The sequence below is a fragment of the Chelonia mydas genome, chromosome 1 (assembly GCF_015237465.2).
Source record: "Chelonia mydas isolate rCheMyd1 chromosome 1, rCheMyd1.pri.v2, whole genome shotgun sequence".
In the NCBI taxonomy this organism is placed as follows: domain Eukaryota; kingdom Metazoa; phylum Chordata; order Testudines; family Cheloniidae; genus Chelonia; species Chelonia mydas.
Window position 1 is genome coordinate 35,992,875 of NC_057849.1, and position 21,636 is coordinate 36,014,510.

At 40.2% G+C, this 21,636-nt stretch overlaps 1 protein-coding gene across 2 annotated transcripts in view; it reads right to left on the reverse strand.

Moving 5' to 3' along the window:
• Positions 1 to 635: 635 nt before the first annotated feature.
• The window catches only part of GUCY1A2 (guanylate cyclase 1 soluble subunit alpha 2), a 295,427-nt gene continuing 274,426 nt past the window's right edge, over positions 636 to 21,636 (reverse strand). The window contains exons 8-9 of one of the 2 annotated variants that reach the window (XR_006286056.1): positions 7,509 to 21,474; positions 636 to 7,270 (exon numbers count right to left, since the gene is read on the reverse strand). Coding sequence is in view for 1 of the 2 variants with exons in the window: in XM_037890081.2 (XP_037746009.1) it covers positions 21,267 to 21,474 (208 nt within the window). In the remaining variant the exon portion in view is untranslated. Of the gene's footprint in view, positions 21,475 to 21,636 lie in introns of both variants that reach the window. The other variant, XM_037890081.2, reaches the window with a different exon arrangement.

The window sequence follows — 21,636 nt, forward strand, 5'->3', positions numbered from 1 at the left end:
TTGTTATAAAAGGTTTATCAGCGAAAAAAGAAAAAATGGAGAAGGAGGAAGCGTGTCAACATGTGCATTTGGACCACATGTATCATACCTGGAACAATAACTAGATGTACATTTTGTCTAACATCTTTCTTTTAAAACCAATAGGAAGACTAATACTAAGCATGGTCTGTTTAGTTGGTGTTCCATTGAGTACATGCTGATTACTCAGTACCAGTGCAAACAATTAGGAGATTTGTTTAATGAAAGTAAAAGGTAGCTCAAACTCAATCCCTTCCCTGCCTTACCACTTTTCTTCCTGGAACATCCAAGTTTTCTGTTTCAAATCTGTGGCTCTGCTTTATCGTTCCATCTGATTAAACCAGTCTTTTTGGAGGGGAGTTGCCTACCCTAGAGATGCATCGCAGAGACCTGCCCATAATCAGGTCACAATATGTTTCACTTGAGCTACCTATTCAGTTTCCATAAATGAGATCTTTCTGGGTGTTAATAATGGGAACAAGAGAAAGTAATGTGAACAATGGACAAGCGAACTAGTCAGACAAAATAAGCATGGTCATGAGCCAAACCCGAACTATAACCAAACCCAAGTCAAACCTTTCTGAGGAGTGTGAAGATTTCTGATTTTTTAAAACCAATTATTTCTCCGTTTATATTGAACTTCCGGTGAGATTGGAAACAGGAGTGATAAAACACTTCAATAAAGGTTGCTCTCCTAGTGCACAAAGAAGGAAAACATACATGAAGCTTCATGAAATAGCTTACAGTAATGAATCAAGAATTTCAGAGAGCCCGAATAAGCACCCAACCCCTTGAATGCTTTTCCAAACCGAACCTCTGAGCCTTTTGCAGATTGGCCCATCATTAATAACCCATAAATGAGATGTTGGATTTATTTTTCTTTTATGAATCAGGTACTGTGTCAAGGTCATGCAATAAAGTAGCTCATTCATTTTCCCTTTCCTTTCAAAATGCATTTGTGGGGTGGTCATAAAGACGATAGAGCCTATCGTGAATTAAACAAGTGGGAGGAACAAGCGTTTGTTGAATTAAAGTGTTGTTACATTATTATTTCAACAAGGCAAAGCGTCTCTGCTTTGTCCAGTGAAGAACATTAAAGCCTGCATTTCATGTAGAAACATTTATATGAGTACTAGCCTAAAAGTAGAACATATCTAGTATATTGTATATTGCTTTCCTTATAGTGTACACCTTAGGCATCTAATATGTCAACAAACAATGAAAAGTCTTCAGGACAAACTAACAAACAGCATTACAGCAGCTTGCACTGTGAAAGCAAGATGTATAGTCACAACACATAGTGGGTGAGTTATTAAAAGATAATCTTGGGCATTTTTTTTTTAATCCTGGCATTTTCTATTAACAACTCACCCACACTGAGTTTGTACAGTTTGCTCTCCTTGTTTGAGGCATGAAGTGACTTTGGGAAAAGGAATCATGTAAAATAAGAGGAACCATTTTTGCCCCCAAACTACTCACACCTTACAGAAGTCAGATCACAAGTTGAACATAACCTGCTTGAAAAGAAATGGAAGGAAGGACAATAATAAAATTGGCAGGGGCTGAACAGCAGGAGGCTGTTTAAAAGGGACTATGCTCAAATAAATTGGTTAGTCTCCAAGGTGCCACAAGTCCTCCTTTTCTTTTTGTGAATACAGACTAACACGGCTGCTACTCTGAAACCTGTTCATCCTATCTGCCTCGTTTTCTCTAACACGTTTAAACAATGCTGTTTATCATTAAAAGATTTAGGCTCTCCAGGATGGACATTCACTGCTCTCTTTAGCTACAACACTTGCAGATAGCATCTGCCCATCCCTTCCCCCTAACACCTGCAAAAAAACATCCTGTAAGGAGACCCGTGTGCACAAAGGCTCAGAGAATGGAAATGAAACAAGAAGAATAAACTTCAGAGCAATTTTTTTTTAGTAGCTCAAAGGTCACAGCTATCAAAATATACATTCTACTATTATGAAGAGCAGTACAGATGTTAAAGCTTTAAGACCATGTGTAGTTCACTGCACACACAATTTTCCCATGGCCTATACATATGGCACATAAATGTATTACATAGATTCATGTCCCCATACGGGGATTAACACTGAATTCTGTTATTATATTTTACTGGTGCTGCGACCTTGAGTAATTCTTGCTCAGTTTCATTCATACTACAAAGCAGATTTCGCTGGTATATTTATTATGTAGTTTAACTACTACCAGTTAAAGACATCATCACAGAACCAAATTCTATTAATTTTCAGGTAGCTAATTCAACTCTTTGGTTAGAGACAAATTCACTTAGTAAGGAAGCAGTCATAAGTTCTCATTTTTAATCAGACAGAACTACTGTCACTTCCAGAAAGCACAGACTTTTAAGTGAATTCCAGTAAACAAACTATTTTTATGAAATGGGATGTGGAATACTTTGTAGACTTTTTTGGCAGGTGGATTGCTTTGTTAAATTGTTGGGGAAATTAGGCAATTTTTTCCCATGTAACTCCATTGGTTTAAATGGGGTTATACCACAGAAAAGCCTGGCCTAATAAATTCATCAGGAAGCTTTTCTGTCCACATGAGAGTTCATAATGGTAAAACCAACACATTAAGAGATTGACCTGCCACATGCATATACCACTAGAGGGAGTTTGCTCGTTTACATGACACTAGAATGATGTTTTTACTATTAAGCTACCGGAAATGGCTACAGACACTCATTCACTTGCGAAATGGGAATTATTCTGGCCAATTATTTTCTCCTAACCCAGAAAGCTAATGCTATATGAAGAGAGCAGTGTATCAGACTGCAAAGTCAACAGTGTTCTAAAAACCAATACTGATAGACAACTTTAAAATTGTTGAGAGAGACTCAATTTGATGTCCATACAAGTTTTCTCCTGGCACTACTGCAAGATTCCACTTTTTTGTTTCACAGCTCTCTAACTGCTTGTACAAACAGTGCATAAATCTTTACTGAAAACATTTAACTAAATCAAAATTGTATGGAGCACATTAAAATTATGTTATGCAGCTATGAAAAAAAAATGATCACACCAGAGTGAAACCAGTCAATTTCCACTTGAATGCACACACATCTCCGGCATTTCACCTTCATATTTTGTAGTGCAGTACAATTTCCTCCCCCCACCAGCTTTCAAAATATAAACACTGCTTTTCCGGCCCAATGACCCTCTCATGACAATTCACACAACTGACATTGTAGCCATCACTCTGCTCTGGACAGACCACAGGCTGGGAAGATTTCATAGAATATTCCACAGCCTAGAAATGAGGAGGAGGGAACATAGAAAGACCCCTCTATAATCAAAAGTTTTCACTCATACCCAAATACTATCTTTGGATACACATGGAGGGCTTCTATTGAAGCTGCATGTGAGCATACTGGAGAAGGATTTAGTCCTCAGTCTCTACACAAAAAAAAAATTCCACCGAAATCAACGGGACCAGACTAACATCATCAGCACTGGGCCACACTGGCCTGAACCAGTCCTCGTGGAAGTCAATGACTTCAACCAAGTTGAATCAGGCCCTATAAGAGAAAGGAAGGGAGAGATAGGATATTCCTCAGCTCAGCGTCAGCAGTTTGGGGCTTTGCCTTGCATGGTTTTCCATTGGCAGGGAGGTTGGGACAATGGAAGTAGACAACTGGCAAAAATATTTTTTGCTAAGCAAAATTTTGCACATGAAATACAATTAATTGTTAAAAATGTTTGGGAAGCGAACACGCTATGCCTTGCTGCAGCTCTGTCCCTGAAGTCCACACCATTAGTTCTGGTTCATTTTACAAAAACTTCTCATAATTCATAATTCAAAAGCCCCACTCCATGAAAAGAAAAACAAACCACAAAATGATCTGTTTGTGGAACACAGATCCCTCTCTTCAATCAAAGGTAACTGCACAACCTGGACCCGATTCCCTACTCCCAGCAGTTTCACGTGGGTGTACAATGAAGGTATAGCAGTGTAGCACTGGGATAACAGAGTGGAGAATCAGCCCCTACAGAGTCTCATCAACACAATATGGAACTTTGTACCTTAGCAAAAAGTAACTATATGTAAAGTAAGTCACAGCACTGGAGACCATTATATTAAAAGAAAACAGTGCCAATACATTACAGTATTTCTTTAAACATTACCTTCTATTAACTCTATAATGTTTTAAAGAAGCATTTTAAATGCGCCCTAATATGGCAGTGATTAAGGACCCAATCTACAAGCTCTTGTGCTCATAACTCCAGTAGAGGCAGGACCTTACTTCCCTGGCTGGACAACCTGTATGTGGAGTTTCAAGGTGTGAGGAGAGCAGCTTCTGCAGGGACGATGCTGCCCTTCCCATGCAGGTCAGTGGGGCATGGGCAGAACCTTGAATCTGCATGGCCTAACATGGTGACCAGCTTAATCTGCACTGGGTACCAGACTGGCACAGCTTACTTCTCCCTCCACTGGAGCAAGATATGGGCCAGACACCCTATTGTATCACAGTTTGGTCCACCGTTTGATCCTGAGGCAGCACAACTATGTGCTAACACTTTCCTAGGGCAGGTATTAAAACCAAAATTAGCTCTGATGCATCCGATGAAGTGAGCTGTAGCTCACGAAAGCTTATGCTCAAATAAATTGGTTAGTCTCTAAGGTGCCACAAGTCCTCCTTTTCTTTTTGAAAATTAGCTCTGTTGAATCAGAGTTAAGGCTGCAGTGTTAAGATCACAACCAAGAGCTGCAAGAGGTAGGGTCCAACAGCAATCTTCACTCTGCTGAATTGCACACATCTCGTGTTTCATATTCCTAGCTATCCTGTTAGCGGTGCAGCAAAGTATGCCATTTATGTTATAAAACAAATACCATGAAACCTAGAATGTAGAATGCAGCCAGGTTAATGGTGATGGAGTCTTAACCTTTGCATTTCCTGGGATTTTGTTCTTTTAATTGTACAAGCTTAATAGTAATACTGTTATATAGTTAAGTGCCAGTCATGTTATATTAATACTAGTTAAGTCCCACACCCGATGCAGTCTTCTACTCTCTGTTGTGGTTAGGTTTCTAATAGCACACAATGACCAAAAATTCATACACTACTCGGGCCCTTTCTGTTGATAATACACTATTCTATCGGAGGTGCTAACGTAACACTGACAAACCCCAGTCATCGGCGGGCAGAATTGAACCTAGGACCTCTGGAGCTTAGTGCATGAGCCTCTACTGTATGAGTTAAAAGCCACCTGGCTGTTAGCTAAGGCTGTAGAGCAGACTCATTAATCTCTAAGTGATCTCAGTGCCATTACATGGGACCAGTAGCGTAGCTAGGGGGGGAGCAGCGCAGTGGCCGCTCCCCCACCGAGCAGAAGTGGTGCCTTTTTAATTCTTTGGCGCCTTTTAAATTTTTACTCACCCGGCGGTGCACTGGGTCTTGGGTGGCGGGTCAGGCGGCACTCCGGTTCTTCAGCGGCACTTTGGCGTTGGGTCCTTCACTCACTCCAGTCTTTGGCAGCATTGCGGTGGCGGGGTCCTTGACCCGCCGCCCAAGACCTGGAGCGCCGCCGGGTGAGTACTAGCGGGTGCTGCCTTTTTTTTTTGGTTTTTATCTCTGCTCCCCATTTTCTCCACCTGGCTACGCCACTGCATGGGACGGGGCACCACATTCAAGAGGTGTGGGGGTTAGATACTTCCGTTAGCTGAGGAAGCACATCCAGAGCTTCAGAGACATCCCAGTTGATATCCTGGACAAGCCCCCACTTGTAACGCCAACAGACTCCGGTCATCAGCAGGCAGAATTGAACCTGGGACCTCTGAAGCTTAGTCCATGTGCCTCTACTGCATGATCTGAAAGCCACATGGCCCTTAGCTAAGACTGTAGCAGACTCATTCATCTCTAAGTGGTCTTGGTGCCACTACATGGGACAGAGCACCACCTGCAGGGTTACACTAACCACACTCAACACAGATTCTTTACAAATATGTTTCATAGTGATTTAATGACCTAATTTAAAGATTATTAACAGAATATACATTTCAATGTTTGGATTTGAAATGTCAGAGTTGAAGAAAAAGATGAAGTTTGTGGATAATACACAGTAGAGGGAATTTCTACAGAAAACAGGGACAATTCTATCTGAAACATACAAAGACTAATTCCTTTCACTTTTACATTCAGAAATAGTGAAGGGGAATTTACTTGATTTTGGGTATGTGCGTGTACATGTGGAAGTGCCATTGTTATCTTTGCCAGGAACTGAACCCACTTCCTCTAGAGCTTATAGTATGAGTCTCTCCTGCCTGAGCTAAAAGGCTCAGTTCCCTTAGCTGCAGCAGATTAATAGCCACATTAATGGATCACGCATAGAAGAGGGGCACACAACACACTGAAGAATAGGTTACACATACAGAATATACATATGAACTTAAGAGAAAGTCATGGATGCAAATGCCAAAAAAGCCAAACAAAAAGTAAACCTACTTCACAAAAATGGCAAAATCTTAGTGTAAAATAGGCGAATGCTCATATATATAAAATATGAATGTTTGATGTGAATGTTAAAAGCAAAGGATTCCATTTTCAAACTTTTGACTTGCTTTAAAGTGGTATGTTTGTTTTTAATTCACTCATTTCATATCAGTTTTTGGCTTTTGTTTATGTCAGTTGAATCACTTTGGCCATAAACATTTCAGACTTGTAGGGGTTATGCAAGGTGCATAAAAATTGTTGATTTTGTTGAAAAAAAATTGATTTTTTTAAATTTAAATTGTAATGATTTTCTTTTTAAAAATAAACCTCTTTAAAATGAAATCTGAATTTAATACAGAATATGTTAAGGCCTAAACTTATTATAAGCTCTTAAAACATTTAAATAAAAAAATAAATAGGCTGAAGCTGTGAGGCTCTATCAAAAACTTTGCCTTTAAAAGCTGCTTTGCTATGTAAAGGAAGAATCAGGGGGAAAACACCTAACTTTTGAGATCAAGTTTTATAAATATGGCACAATGTACTGTATTAAGGGCTTGATTTTTTGAGGACCCAGCGGCTGTGCTACTGGTTGCAAAAGACTGGCAAAGTCATCACAGGCATTGGGACCTGGCCTCTGACTCCAGGAGATACCATCATGTATCTTATCAGGATCATCCACTGAGCCCACCTCAGTGGTCTCATTCTCCTAGTTTATAGCTTCTCCCTCCCTAAGCTCTGACTAGCTCAGTTCTCAAATTATGTAAGAATGACTCCATCCCCCACGGAAAATTACTCTAGTTATAGTAAAAAGAAAAGGAGTACTTGTGGCACCTTAGAGACTAACCAGTTTATTTGAGCATGAGCTTTCGTGAGCTACAGCTCACTTCATCGGATGCATAGCATATCGTGGAATGAAGTGAGCTGTAGCTCACGAAAGCTCATGCTCAAATAAACTGGTTAGTCTCTAAGGTGCCACAAGTACTCCTTTTCTTTTTACGAATACAGACTAACACGGCTGTTACTCTGAAACCTCTAGTTATAGTGTGCCCTCCTACGTATCAAAAAGATGTACCAAATCTAGTGTAAAGTCTGTATTTAGTTGTAAATCAACATGTTTTAATGGTTATATCAGCCAATGAGAATGCATCTTTCTTTAGAAATAGCTGAAGTACAAATGGAAAAGGTGATTAAAACTGATGATTTAAATCTAGGTTTTCCACTTGGTGATTTAAATCATAATTTTTAACTGGGTTATGTTAAGCCTCAGGATCCATATTCTGCCATCCAAACAACAACTGTCCTGATTAGCAGAAGTGCTGAGCACCAGCACTTCCATCTGAAGTTTTTGGGAGCTCAATATCTCTGAATTCAGTAGTACAGCCTCTGGGTCCCCCACAGGATCAAGCCCAAATTAAGGCACTCAAGTCTGCCATTATGGCAAAAGTGATTCAACTGATCAAAGCAACCTGAAGTTGGTATGTAAGGAATAAAAATTAGAATCAAGTCTAAATCTTGTCAGTACTCCACTTGGTAGTTCATGTTTATTTTATTTTAATCTCTGGAGTGTGTTTCTTTGGATTGAGGATTCTTTGTTGCTCTTTCTCCAGATGTTCTGACATTTTGATTTACCTTCTCTGTTACTGAATTTAGGCTTCTCTGCCAAATCCATAGATGATCTATTTTTATCCCTGTGAGTTACTAATCCAGTCCCTCTAAAGAGTACATTTGTTGGAAAGAAGACTGGTGTTGCCTTGTCTCAAAGCTACGCACACCACTTGGGAAATTAGCTTCTTAGCTGACCTTTAAAGTGAGTGAGAATAATAGCCAGGCGATTCAGCACCGTTTGGGTTTCATTATCACAGCAGTTCATGTCAGATGGGGTGCCACTATCTTAGAACTTTGTTTTTTTCCTAGTAATTACAGGAACCATTTACTGTACAAAGAAAATCTGCAAGGTTTCTCAGCTTTTAGGCATGATAGTATTTCTAAATTTCATGTCTCTTGAGGAAATGATAATTTGCAGTGTGAATGACTACATACCATTTCCTCCATCCTTCTGCCAAAATAAATCATTCCCATGGCCTCTGTAACCATCATTTTTTCAGTGGAACTCTGCATAGATGGCTTAGGAATGGAATTGGCAATTTTAAAAGGAAGAAAGGAGAGGCATGCAACCAATATATCACTTAATTTATAGAAAACGATCATTCCCATTAGGCCAACATTCAAAGCTTAGCACAGAATTTCCTCATTTGGCAAAAGACCCTAGGTGTCATAGATTAAAGAGTGGACTCTTGCTCTCAATAATTATTTGTTTTGGCCAGATAATTTTTCGTCATTGTCAGGTAAGAAATACTGAAGTTCCCAGATGTCAAATGGTATAGTGGAGGGCTCAAAGCTACATGGCAGTAGTCTGACAACAAAGACACCAGAAGTGTGCAATTTAACAAAATGCTAATTAGTTAGCTGGCAAATATAAACTGGAAGCATAGACAAGGTGTACTGGGAATGCAGGGGATTTTCAAAAGCATCTATGACCTTGTCTAGACTAAGATAAAAGGTGTGATGTTAGAACATGTTAATTAATGTTCTAATTAACAGACATGAAGTTTAGTATAGATAAGGCAGTATGTACTTTAACACATGCTAAACTGGTTGAATTAAAGCCTAGGCTCCACCCTAATTTAGTTTGGCCACATATTAATTTAGCACATGTCAAAAAGAAAAGGAGTACTTGTGGCCCCTTAGAGACTAACCAATTTATTTGTTTTTCAGAGAGACATTATTAATTAGTCTCTAAGGTGCCACAAGTACTCCTTTTCTTTTTGCGAATACAGACTAACACGGCTGTTACTCTGACACATGTCAAAGGCAGTGGGTGAAATCCTGGCCCCTTTGGAATTAACTGAAGACTCCCATTGACTTCAATGAGGCCAGGGTTTCCTTCAGAGTGCCTTGTCAACACTAGACATTTCAAATATGTAGTAAGAACATGTCAGCGAATGCATTCCAACATTACACCTTTAAACCTTAGTCTGGACAAGGCCTAAATGAAACCAGTGGAACTTGTCATCCTAAATCATGTAGGCCCTTTTAAAATCCCACCCACAGGATTGTCTCTGAAGTAACAGTATAAAGTGCTTAGCTGTGCAACAGACACAAGCTGACATCATTTCTCTGCACTGTGGGCTGAGTTACATACAGACTCCTACAAATGAACTTTCAGTTTAGACATCATCTTCCAATAAAAGTCTCTTGCATAGCAGTAGAAATTCCACTTCTTATTAATAACAGGTGTTTATTTACTACATTTCTATCGTATATTTCCAAAGCATCCATCACCACAATGCAACTATATGCTACAAACTCTTCAAGCTGCCTCATTTCTATAGTTTGTGTCATATCTATCCAGAAGTTTCACATTCACTAACTACAGTCTGGCCAACCCCAAACATTCAAAAATTAAGACAAGCACCCCCCAAAATCAAAATAATAAAATCAAGGTACTAAAATAAAAATTTGATTGTTCTTTTTCTTTGCCCTTTGAGCCTTTAAGGTTTCACTTTTTTCAAACTTTTCTCTAAAAATATGCAGGCTAGAAACTTGACTGACATTTTTTAAAAGTGAGATTTGTACATAATCACAAGTGGAAGGCAGCTTGGGTGAAAGTGATCAAGAAATGATAGAGTGCATGATTCTAAGGAATGGAAGGAGGGAAAACACCACGATCAAGACAATGAATTTTAAGAAGGCAGACTTTAGCAAACTCAGGTTGTTGGTAATTAAGTTCCCATGGGAAGCAAGTTTCAGGGCGAAAATGTTAGAAAGACTTGGCAGTTTTTCAGAGAGACATTATTAAGGGCACAAGAACAAACTATCCCACTGTGTAGGAAAGATAAGAAGTATGGCAAAAGACCACCCTGGCTTAACCAGGAGATCTTGAACGATCTGAAATGCAAAAATGAGTCCTACAAAAAGTGGAAACTAGGTCATATTACAAAAGATGAATATAAACAAACAACACAAGTGTGAGACAAAATTAGGAAGGCACAAATGAGATTAAACTAGCTAGAGACATAAATAGTAACAAGAAATCAGTCTACAAATACATTAGAAGCAAGAGGAAGACCAAGGACAGGGTAGGCCTGTTACTCAATGAGGGGGGAAAGAAATAACAGAAAATGTGGAAATGGCAGAAGTTCTAGATGAATATTTTGTTTCAATTTTCACCAAAAGGGTTAGTTGTGATTGGACGTCTATCAGAGTGAAAGCCAGTAAAAATGAGGTAGGATCTGAGGCTAAAATAGGGAAAGAACAAGTTAAAATTACTTAGACAAATTAGATGTTTTCACGTCACGGGGTCTGGTGAAATACATCCTAGAACACTCAAGGAGCTGACTGAGGAGATATCTGAGCCATTAGCAATTATCTTTGAAAACTCATGGAAGACAGGAGAGATTCTAGAGGAGTGGAAGAGAGCAAATATAGTGCCAATTTATACAAAGGGGAATGAGGACAATCTGGGGGATTACAGACCAGCCAGTTTAGCTTCAGTACCTGGAAAGATAATGGAGCAAATAATCAAGCAGTTTGCAAATACCTAGAAGATAATAAGTAAATAAGTAACAGTCAGCATAGATTTCTCAAGAACAAATAGTGTCAAACCAAACTAATAGCTTTCTTTGACAGGGTAACAAGCCTTGTTGATGGGAGGAAGCGGTAGATGTGGTATTTCTTGACTTTAGTAAGGTTTTTGATACGGTCTCGCATGACATTGTCATAAACAAACTAGGGAAATGCAACCTTGCTGGAGCTACTCTGAGGTGGGTGCATAACTGGTTGGAAAGCCATTCTGAGAGAGTAGTATCAATGGTTCACAATCAAGCTAGAAGGGCATATCAAGTGGGATCCCACAGCGATTGGTCCTGGGTCCAGTTCTGTTCAATATCTTGAAACATAATTTAGATAATGGCATGGCGAGCATACTTATAAAGGCTGCAGATGATACCAAACTGGGAGGGGTTTCAAGTGCGTTGGAGGACAGGATTAAAATACAAAACACTCTGGACAAACTGGAGAAATGGTCTGAAGTAAATAGGATGAAATTCAATAAGGACAAATGCAAAGTACTCCATTTAGGAAGGAACAATCAGTTGCATACATACAAAATGGGAAATGACTGCCTAGGAAAGAGTACTATGGAACGGAATCTGGGGGTCACAATGGATCACAAGCTAAATAGGAGTTAACAGTGTAACACTGTTGCAAAAAAAGCGAACATCATTCTGGGATGTATTCGCAGGAGTGTTGTAAGCAAGACAGAAGAAATAATTCTTCTGCTCTACTCTGCACTGATCAGGCCTCAACTGGAGTATTGTGTCCCGTTCTGGTGCCACATTTCAGGAAAGATGTGGACAAATTAGAGACAGTCCAGAGAAGAGCAACAAACATGATTAAAGGTCTAGAAAACACGACCTATGAGGAAAGATTGAAAAAACTGGGTTTGTTTAGTCTATGGAAGACTGATGGGGGACTTGATAAGTTTTCAAGTACATAAATGGCTGTTACAAGGAGGAGTGAGAAAAATTGTTCTTGCTATCCTCGGAGGACTGGACAAGAAGCAATGGGCTTAAATTGCAGCAAGGGGGATTTAGGTTGGACATTAAGAAAAGCTTCCTAAATGTGAGGGGAATGAAGCACTGGAATAAATTGCCAATGCAAGTTGTGGAATCTCTGTCATTGGAGGTTTTTAAGAACAGGTTAGACAAACACTTGTCAGCAATGGTCTAGCTATTACCTTGCCTTGTTATTGCCTTGAGTCCCTGCACTCAAGGCAAAAGCAACGCAAGGTCCCTTCCAGTCCTATTGAGGTCCCTTCCAGTCCTACACTTCTATGATTCTATAAACAGTCAGACACTTGTGCAGCACTTGCCATCTGAGGACCTCACAACACATTATAAAAAGTGGGTAAAAAGTCTTATCCCCATTTTACAGATCAGAAGAATTAGGTGCAGAGAGATTAAAAATGTTTAGAAATCAAATCAGCAGCAGAGCTGGGAACACAACCTTGAATAAGGTGTGAGTACCTGCACAGAACAGAACTCAGGTCTCCTGACTCCCAACCCTGTATGCTGACACCACATTACATCCTTGAAATGTAGTGCTGAAAAAGCAACAAAACAACAAAACCCACATAAAACAAAATAAAAACAAAACAGACACTTAGCTTTTGGCTGCATATGTCACTAGGAATAAAATTTTCAAAAGCATCTAAGTCACATTTTCAAAAGTGATTTATACATTTAAGAGCCTAAGTCTCATGGAAAATCAATGAAATTTAGGGTCTTAAGTGCTTAAATCTCTTTTGAAAATTGGGCTTTGGAGCCTACATCGCTTAGGTGTGTCTAAAAAATTTGTTCCACATAATGAATACAAATAATCTGGCACAACCACACCCCTTGATCATCATAAAATTACAGGAGAATTTCAACCAATCAGAAACCTTGGAAAAATCAAAAACTGTATCCATGTATCCGATTGCTTCACTTCGTTTCTGCACTTACCACTCCCTCAAACAATATCTCACTTTTTAAAAACATTCTTTGCTCAGTTATTTATTCATACCCATGTCCCACATGCAATAGGTCCCAGAAAAACCAGCTGTTGAGGCGCACCATGTCCAGACCTCATTAGGGAAGGATGAATAATGACTTTGTAGTATATTGACAATATATATATGATGAGATGGATTAACAGTCCAAGAGAAGGGATTGGGTTTAATCAGTCTCAACACATTTACTGCTTTGTATACTGGAGAGATTATCCCCTTACCACGCACCTCTTTGCTTTATTGCTGATATACAGTATGTATCTATTTCCCAATAATGACCCAGAAGATATTACAAGAATTAACACTTCCCTGGATTAATTTATTGCTTCAAGAATAATCATAAGGTGGTATTGCTAGGGAAATTTTTTTCCAAGGCGTATATACAATTCAATGCAAGCCATTATACTAATACAATGTTAACTTTGAGATTTAAGTGTACAAAAGCCAGAAAACTCCATTTTAAGGATTGCCGGGCAACCATCTCTCTGCTCGCTGGAGCTTATGCATTTTGCTTCCATCTTTCATTACAGGATTACTTAACAATGAGTTATGTATACTCTTGCAAATGCTTCAAGAGAAGGCCGCATAAAACTCTTTCTGAATTGGGCCATGGTGAGTTAGTGAGTGTGATTTAAGCACATGCTTTGTTAAATCACACCCTAATGGATCATATCCAGTAACAGTGAATACTGACCTCCTCTTTAAAGGTTCCAGCCACAAGAAGGAAGAGGTTGTTTTACAGTCACTCTCTCCAGCCCTTCTTCCTGTAAGCCACTGTGGTGGCTACCATATTGTAATTGATTCATCCCAGGATATGCTTATGTACCTGCTAAGCATTTATTTTTGTTTGTTTTGCTTCTCAGCAATACATTTCTATGAGCAGCAGGATAGATGACAAGGTTAAGATGCACCATTATGACTGGACAAGGGTATTATGTATTGCTCGCTAGAAAGTTCTGAGCTCTACAGCGAGAATATGAGGGTACTGATTAGGCCTCTGTCAAGTATCAACTCTGTTCTCTTGCACTTTCCTCTCTCCCTTCCATCCACAAAACAATAAACAAACACGTTTGTCTGGAACTACCATCCTATCTTTGTCCACTCATCAAATTCAAGTTTTCCCTGCCCTCTGTCTCACAGTGTCCACGTAGAACAAACTCTTAGAGCCAGAGGCTAGTTCAGCATCTGTGCCCACTGGAACCCTTGGCTTTTCTGCTGGGACTGCTAACAAGGGTGCTACTTCACATCACTTGGTGTAGTGGTCTTTGCAATGTAAACTCTTGTCCCGTAGGAAACAAACTAAGATCACTTTGCAAAGACCACTGAACCACTGCAATGACCTAGTGATGATAATGATTTGGATTGAAGGTGAACCAGTGACCTACTGTAGAGGTGAATGCTCTGCATCCTAGTACTGAGCTATCAAGTTCCCCCCATTATATATTGTTTAACTGATTTTTTCTGCATGATCTCTTATGGCCAAGGCTAAGAACATCTTTCATTCATGAGAGGTTTAATAGTGTGTACATTTTTGTTGCAGTGCTGTTAGTAAATTATTGCAATTAATACCATTGTTAAAAATATCTTTAAAATACATGGCTGAATGTTTAGTTTACGTGAACGTGAGGAACTAGTTCACTGGCTTCAGGGGACAGTTGGGCAGTTGCTGTGCAAACTTCCCCCACCTCAGCTCTGCCAACACATAGGCCAGCAACATATAGATTCATAGATATTAAGGTCAGAAGGGACCATTATGATCATCCAGTCTGACCTCCTGCACAATGCAGGCCACAGAATCTCACCCACCCACTCCTGCGAAAAACCTCTCATCTATGTCTGAGCTATTGAAGTCCTCAAATCATGGTTTAAAGACTTCAAGGTGCAGAGAATCCTCCAGCAAGTGACCCTTGCCCCATGCTACAAAGGAAGGCGAAAAACCCCCAGGGCCAATCTGCCCTGGAGGAAAATTCCTTCCCGACCCCAAATATGGCGATCAGATGAACCCTGAGCATATGGGCAAGATTCACCAGCCAGATACCCAGGAAAGAATTCTCTGTAGTAACTCAGATCCCACCCCACTGAACATCCCATCACAGGCCATTGGGCCTATTTACCAGGAATATTTAAAGATCAATTAATTGCCAAAATCATGTTATCCCATCATACCATCTCCTCCATAAACTTATCGAGTTTAATCTTGAAGCCAGATAGGTCTTTTGCCCCCACTGCTCCCCTTAGAAGGCTATTCCAGAACTTCACTCCTCTGATGGTTAGAAACCTTCGTCTAATTTCAAGTCTAAACTTCCCGATGGCCAGTTTATATCCATTTGTTCTTGTGTCCACATTGGTACTGAGCTTAAATAATTCCTCTCCCTCTCCGGTATTTATCCGTCTGATATATTTATAGAGAGCAACCATATCTCCCCTCAACCTTCTTTTGGTTAGGCTAAAAAAGCCAAGCTCTTTGAGTCTCCCTTCATAAGACAGGTTTTCCATTCCTCGGATCAACCTAGTAGCCCTTCTCTGTACCTGTTCCAGTTTGAATTCATCCTTCTTAAACATGGGAGACCAGAACTGCACACAGTATTCCAGATGAGGTATCACCAGTGCCTCGTATAACGGGACTAAAACCTCCTTATCCCTACTGGAAATACCTCGCCTGATGCATACCAAGACCGCATTAGCTTTTTTCCCGGCCATATCACATTGGCGGCTCATAGTCATCCTGTGGTCAACCAATACTCCAAGGTCCTTCTCCTCCTCCGTTACTTCTAATTGATGCGTCCCCAGCTTATAACTAAAATTCTTGTTATTAATCCCTAAATGCATGACCTTACACTTCTCACTGTTAAATTTCATCCTATTACTATTACTCCAGTTTACAAGGTCATCCAGATCCTCCTGTAGGATATCCCTGTCCTTCTCTAAATTGGCAATACCTCCCAGCTTTGCATCATCCGCATATGTTACACTGCAGTCCTGAGACTCTCTAGAAAAGAGACTGCCAAGCATGCCATCCCAGTAGTGGTTTTGTTATTGGCACCAATAGGAGCTAGAACAGCCCTACCTATGCTTGGCAGAGAGATCCCAATGGGAGCATGGGATAAGTGATCCAGTGCGAGCATTAATCTGAGTTATGGTGTTATGTATGAGCTGCGTGTGTTCTCCTGATGCATCTCTGTGAAAATGGGCCACTTGGTTCCTAAAGTTTGACAAGCCCTAATATATTGTGTGTTTTGCTGCTAATTTGCTGCTTCTCCCTCTGAGCTATTTCAAGCTGAAATCTTTGCAGAAGAGCATCACAACAGCAACGCAAAGCTCTGAGCGATGAGATTATATTGGAGCATGAATTCAACTTTTCTCAGCAGAAATTGAGCATTCGGCAGAAGTCAGGTAATAGATCTCGTTTGGAAGAGGGGAGACACTAGCAGGTTTCAGTGCTTCCGCTGGATAACAGAGGGCTGCATGGAGTGAATGTGACAACTTGAGTAGTCTGAAAAATTTCAGAGCACAGCAGCAGTTATACATGAAGATACATGCACTGAAAATTTGCACTGTTTTCATATCCATGTGCAAGTCAACAGAGCTTTTATACATTTAAATATGCCAGGGGAACTGTCAGAGGAAAAAAAATCTACAAAGTTAGAATGGTTAGCAGAGTGTAGCAAGTCCCAAGTGTACAGGACATTGCATGATACTGCATTGTCTGCTGACTAAAATAACTTGGGAATTGAAGCATGTCACCCTAATCACACCTGCAGCATCATCTCATATGTGTATGTGTGTGTTAAATGGAGACAACACATTACGCAAGTTTTTGAAAAATGCAGACAAACTGCAAGTACAATTTATAAATGTGCAGGTCATGGGAGGTGGCACTGTTTGGGTACTATAGTATCATGACATGTCCCATGCACACAGTAAGTGTGGTAGTCCTGCATGAGGACCTGCTCCCCAGTCAACTTTGTGGATTTCTTCTTCTGAATAGACAATTCCCATCAAAGGTTTTATAGGTTTTAAAAGCTTTGGGTTTTGTTTGTAGAGGCAAGTTGCCAGTCTTCAATATGCCTTTCCAAACAAACATTCAGCTCAGCAATCAGATGTGGGAATGAGCAGTAAACCCAGAGCGGCAAACATAGTTAGTGTGGGCAGGCTCTCGGGAATTGCACAAGTCAAAGGCCCTGGGATCCTGCAGGACAACCACACTTGTAGTGTCCTGGTATAGTAGTAAGTGTCTCACGTCAAAGCTGTGGCTTTGTATGGCAGATGTCACCACACAGGCTTGGAACTTAACTTTTGCCATCACTCTAACTTCACTTCCACTATTTTTTCCTTGCTCATTGGGACAGTTCCTGAACCTTATCCACAATGTGACTAACAGCATGTATGCTGGGGAAGTTCAGCGGGAGGAAGGAATCCTTCCTCTTAGGCTACATTGACCTGTGGTTCACACTGCAGCCTCACAACTGGTGTAGTCCTTGTGGCTGTTGTGTTCCCTCTCACGAGAGGAGTCAACTAGTGCGTCTGATTGGGGTGGAGACAATGGATCTACAACAAAGTCCTCTATGCTGGAGCAGTGGGAGGGCCTGAGAGCACAAGTCTATGGCATACACAGGTTGATGAGCCCTTGGCTGGGCTCATTGCATCCTTCCCTTTGTCCTGTACAAAAGACTAACACTGGTTCCTCTGTATTCAGCACCATCAGAGAAGGCAGATTTTATCCTTATGGAAGCTACGAAACAGCAGATGCTGTTGCCTACAATTAGGCAAATATGTTCTTGTGCAATTTCTAGACCATGGCCATACAAAGAGCCTTTATTGTCTGGGTGAAAGGGAGGTTCCCAAAACCTGTATCTGGTTTCTGCACACTTTTCAGCACTCCCCACAAGTCTACCTCTACATCACCTAGCCCTCACAAAATCAGCCAGGGAACAAAGACCCACTCCCATAGGCAAAAACATCCCCAGAAAGATGAAAGCTACACACTGAAAGGTTTCTTTTCCACCAGAAGTGACCTTCACTGATAAAGTCTGGTGTCTTACTAACATCCTGCTGAGTTCCTGGCTAAGACTTTACAGAGCCATCCACAAAAATGAATTAAAAGCTAGCTAGCAGTATTACGGCAGGAACAAATCATAAATTGAACAACACAGAGAAATTTTCCACACTTTTCTCTCACACTGCGGTAGGGAAATTACTCTCTAGGGAAGGCAGCTTTTGATCAACTTTACTTGTCATAACACAGAAGCAAATAACACAGTACTTTGCATCATTGCTGATGCTTTGGATGTGTCACCTTTATACATGCAGAGATTGCATATTCGTAGTGTGAATCCATTCGGATTTTGGGAGCAGCAGATTTATTTGCAAACACTGCCATTATCTCCATGGTGATGCTGACAACAATTTTTAGTTTTTACACTGATCTCTAGGATTATAAATTCACTTCTACTATAAATTAGCTGCTTGGAAGGACACCCTGCAACGGGTTTCTTCAGGGTATCATTCCTACCTTCTGCATGCCATTTTCCAAAGGTATTAGAATGCCTGTCACATCTGCCTACCCACAAAGCTTTTCCATAGAATTACCATGATGAAATGAGCTATTGACAGGGGTGGGTGGGTGATCAGAGAAAACAGTGGGGACAGGAGAGGGTGTTATCTTCAGATCAAACTATTGCACAGTGAAGATGTGTCAGCAAGGTCTCAAATTTCACAGGTTAGAAATATAGATGTCCAATATATGTATATTACTAGCTGTTCTAATAGTTTGCAGACTGGTAAATTAGGAAGCAACACCACAGCTGTGCTGGGACGGAGGTGGGGTAGATAAATTGGACCACTTCACCATCTGTGATTTTAGTCCACACCACTTGTTTTCACTGCATGAAAAATGCACTTTACATACTGTACATGTGTAAACTAATGGTTCAGGCCAAAACATGTCTTCTTTTGCAGAAAGCTAGGAGAGGTCTGCAGTCAGGCTGGAAATGCTGCAATCTCAAGTCCAAAGAGTTTTCATCAGGTCAGCCTTTGGATGGTGGAGGAGGAGCTGCATTTGCTCCACTGCATAGCAGACAGGAGATAGAGACCTCTAGCCCCAGGGATGCTCTGAGATCCATGGGAGAAACTAGCAGATGGATGCTTGGGGCATTCACATTAAAGCTATTCTCAGTGCTAACCTCAGGTCCCCTCTCCCTCATGGTAGCAGGACACGCTTGTGACAGGATCAGATTTCTCTTACATGAGGAAATCCCTTTGGGTTGGAGCTGGCCCTTCCCCACCCCACCACGTTTCCCAGAAACTAAGTATCCCCAAACATGCAGAGTTGTCATGAAACAGATTCTAGGATTGGAGGCGAGGCTGTGCTGACTGATCCCCCATCATTGCCACAGGCTGTCGGTCAAAGGAGTGAGTTTCCGACTCCTTTTATCCTCTCCATAGCACAAAGTGCAGGGATAATTTCACCCAAGGGCCAAGTTTTTTTTTTAAAAAAGTGCTCAAATTAGGGCCTTACACCAATACTTGGGCAAAACAAGTGGTCTGATTCTGAAAATTGCTCAGCACCCAGCAGCTGCTGGTAAAACTGAGATTTTAATTTTAATTTCAATGGGCTTTCGATCAGAGCTATACATCTTCAAAAGCACTGTATAAACATTAGCTAACAAAGTGTTTTCTCTAAGAATAGAACAGCATTGGTCTGTCAGACTAGGACCCTACTGTGGGTAGGCTTGCAGAGGCAGGTCTACAGCTAGTGCTAATTGAAAAGGAAACCCAATGGAAAGGGTGAAATCTGAAAAAATAAAGTCTGTCTGAAGACATGACCATTTGGGGCCAGATCCTCCCCTGATGTAAATGGGGTATAGCTCCACTGAAGACAACAGAGTTGCATAAATTTTCAATAGATGAGAATCTGGCCCTTTATTTTTTACTGATCTTGATTAATCTAAATTTTGAACAGTCATTTGCATTATACTATAGGTAAGCATTTTGTTTTTTAAATGTTTATGTCTTTTAGTCTATTCTGCACTAGAAAAAGCAGCAACATTTCAGCCAAGCCAACAGCAGATGAAACTTCCAGCGTAACGTTGCTAATAAAGGATGTGATTTTCAAAAGCTCCTAAGCGATTTAAGAACACAAGTCCCATTAAAAGTCAATGGAACCTGTATTCCTGTGATTGAGCTGCTTTGGAAATACCTCCCAAAGTGCTTCCCATATCTGCTGGAGGCTGCTTTCAATAGGCTATATCATTCATCATAAGGACTTCTACATAAAATCGATGATATGAGAGGAGGCCCATGGTATGCAACAGAACTTTGTTTTACCCATCAAGACATTGATCTTTAAGCCTTTGTTTGCATTGTTCTGGAGATACTGGACACGTTACTAGTAGGACAAATACTGAACATCTGAACATCATTTTATAGTATATATGCAAGACAATGTTCATCTAAACCATAAAAGCCATGTAAAGAGACTTACCAATGTATTTTTCTTTTTTTCCTTAATATTTTTGTTGCCAAAAAGTCAAAAGTCTTGCCACTTGTATAATAATAAGCTTTGACAGAGAGAGAGAATATCTGAAATATACAGTAGCTTATTCTGAAAAGTTCACTCATTTTACAGTATATGGAATGTAATTGTCAAGAAAGTGAAATATGTATAAAAATAGGTAAAATCCCTACAATATTGTGCTGAATTATATACTCCTCTTGCCAGGAAGGTTACAGCACTCTACAGTATATGTATGAAATGTTTGTTCAGAAAGTTAAAAAACATTGTTACCTTGGAGAATGACATATTAATGTAGGAATGCATAATCAGAACTGATGCTCAATTCTGCTTCGCTGGTGCAAATGACCCAGACAACCATCACCCACTTTTGTTCAAAACAAAAATCAACCCCAAAGATTTTTTTTTAAGGGGCCAAATTGAAATTTACAACCAATAATTCCTCTGGAAATAGAAGTATTTTGTTTCATTTTTTTCTCCCTCTTTCCAGTTTGTTTACTGACAGCAGTCACCCACCTTTTAAAATAATTATTGCCTGACATTAGATAGAGCTTTTACTGCTTGTCCAGGACAAGGCAGTGAAATAAAAAGAATATCCAACTTTCCTCTCATGACCCAGTTCTGGGCTTGTGCTTTTTTGACTAGTCTTTGATCTGCAGCAGGCCTCATAGGCTTGTCTCCCGAAGGAACATGGTGCCAATGTTGTAGGAAACCTTTCTCACTCTGGCAGACGAAATGGAGGGCTTTGGCTGCTTTTGACCACTTGTGACCTCCAGGAAGTAACAGATCCCAGGGATTTCCTTTGGAAAGTTGTCTGGAAGCTCTTCACGGGACCGAGGGATAAAAGTAAAGTTTTCTTCCTTTTTCAAAAGCCTAGGAAAAAACAAAGAGGCAATCAAGAATGATGTGGCCTGATAGTCTGAGTAAATTATTGTGTGAATATTAACCAATCACAAGCCAGAATCCTGGTGTGGACAGACCTCAATACTGATGCCAAATGATATTAATAAAATGATAACTTATTTTGTTTGATGT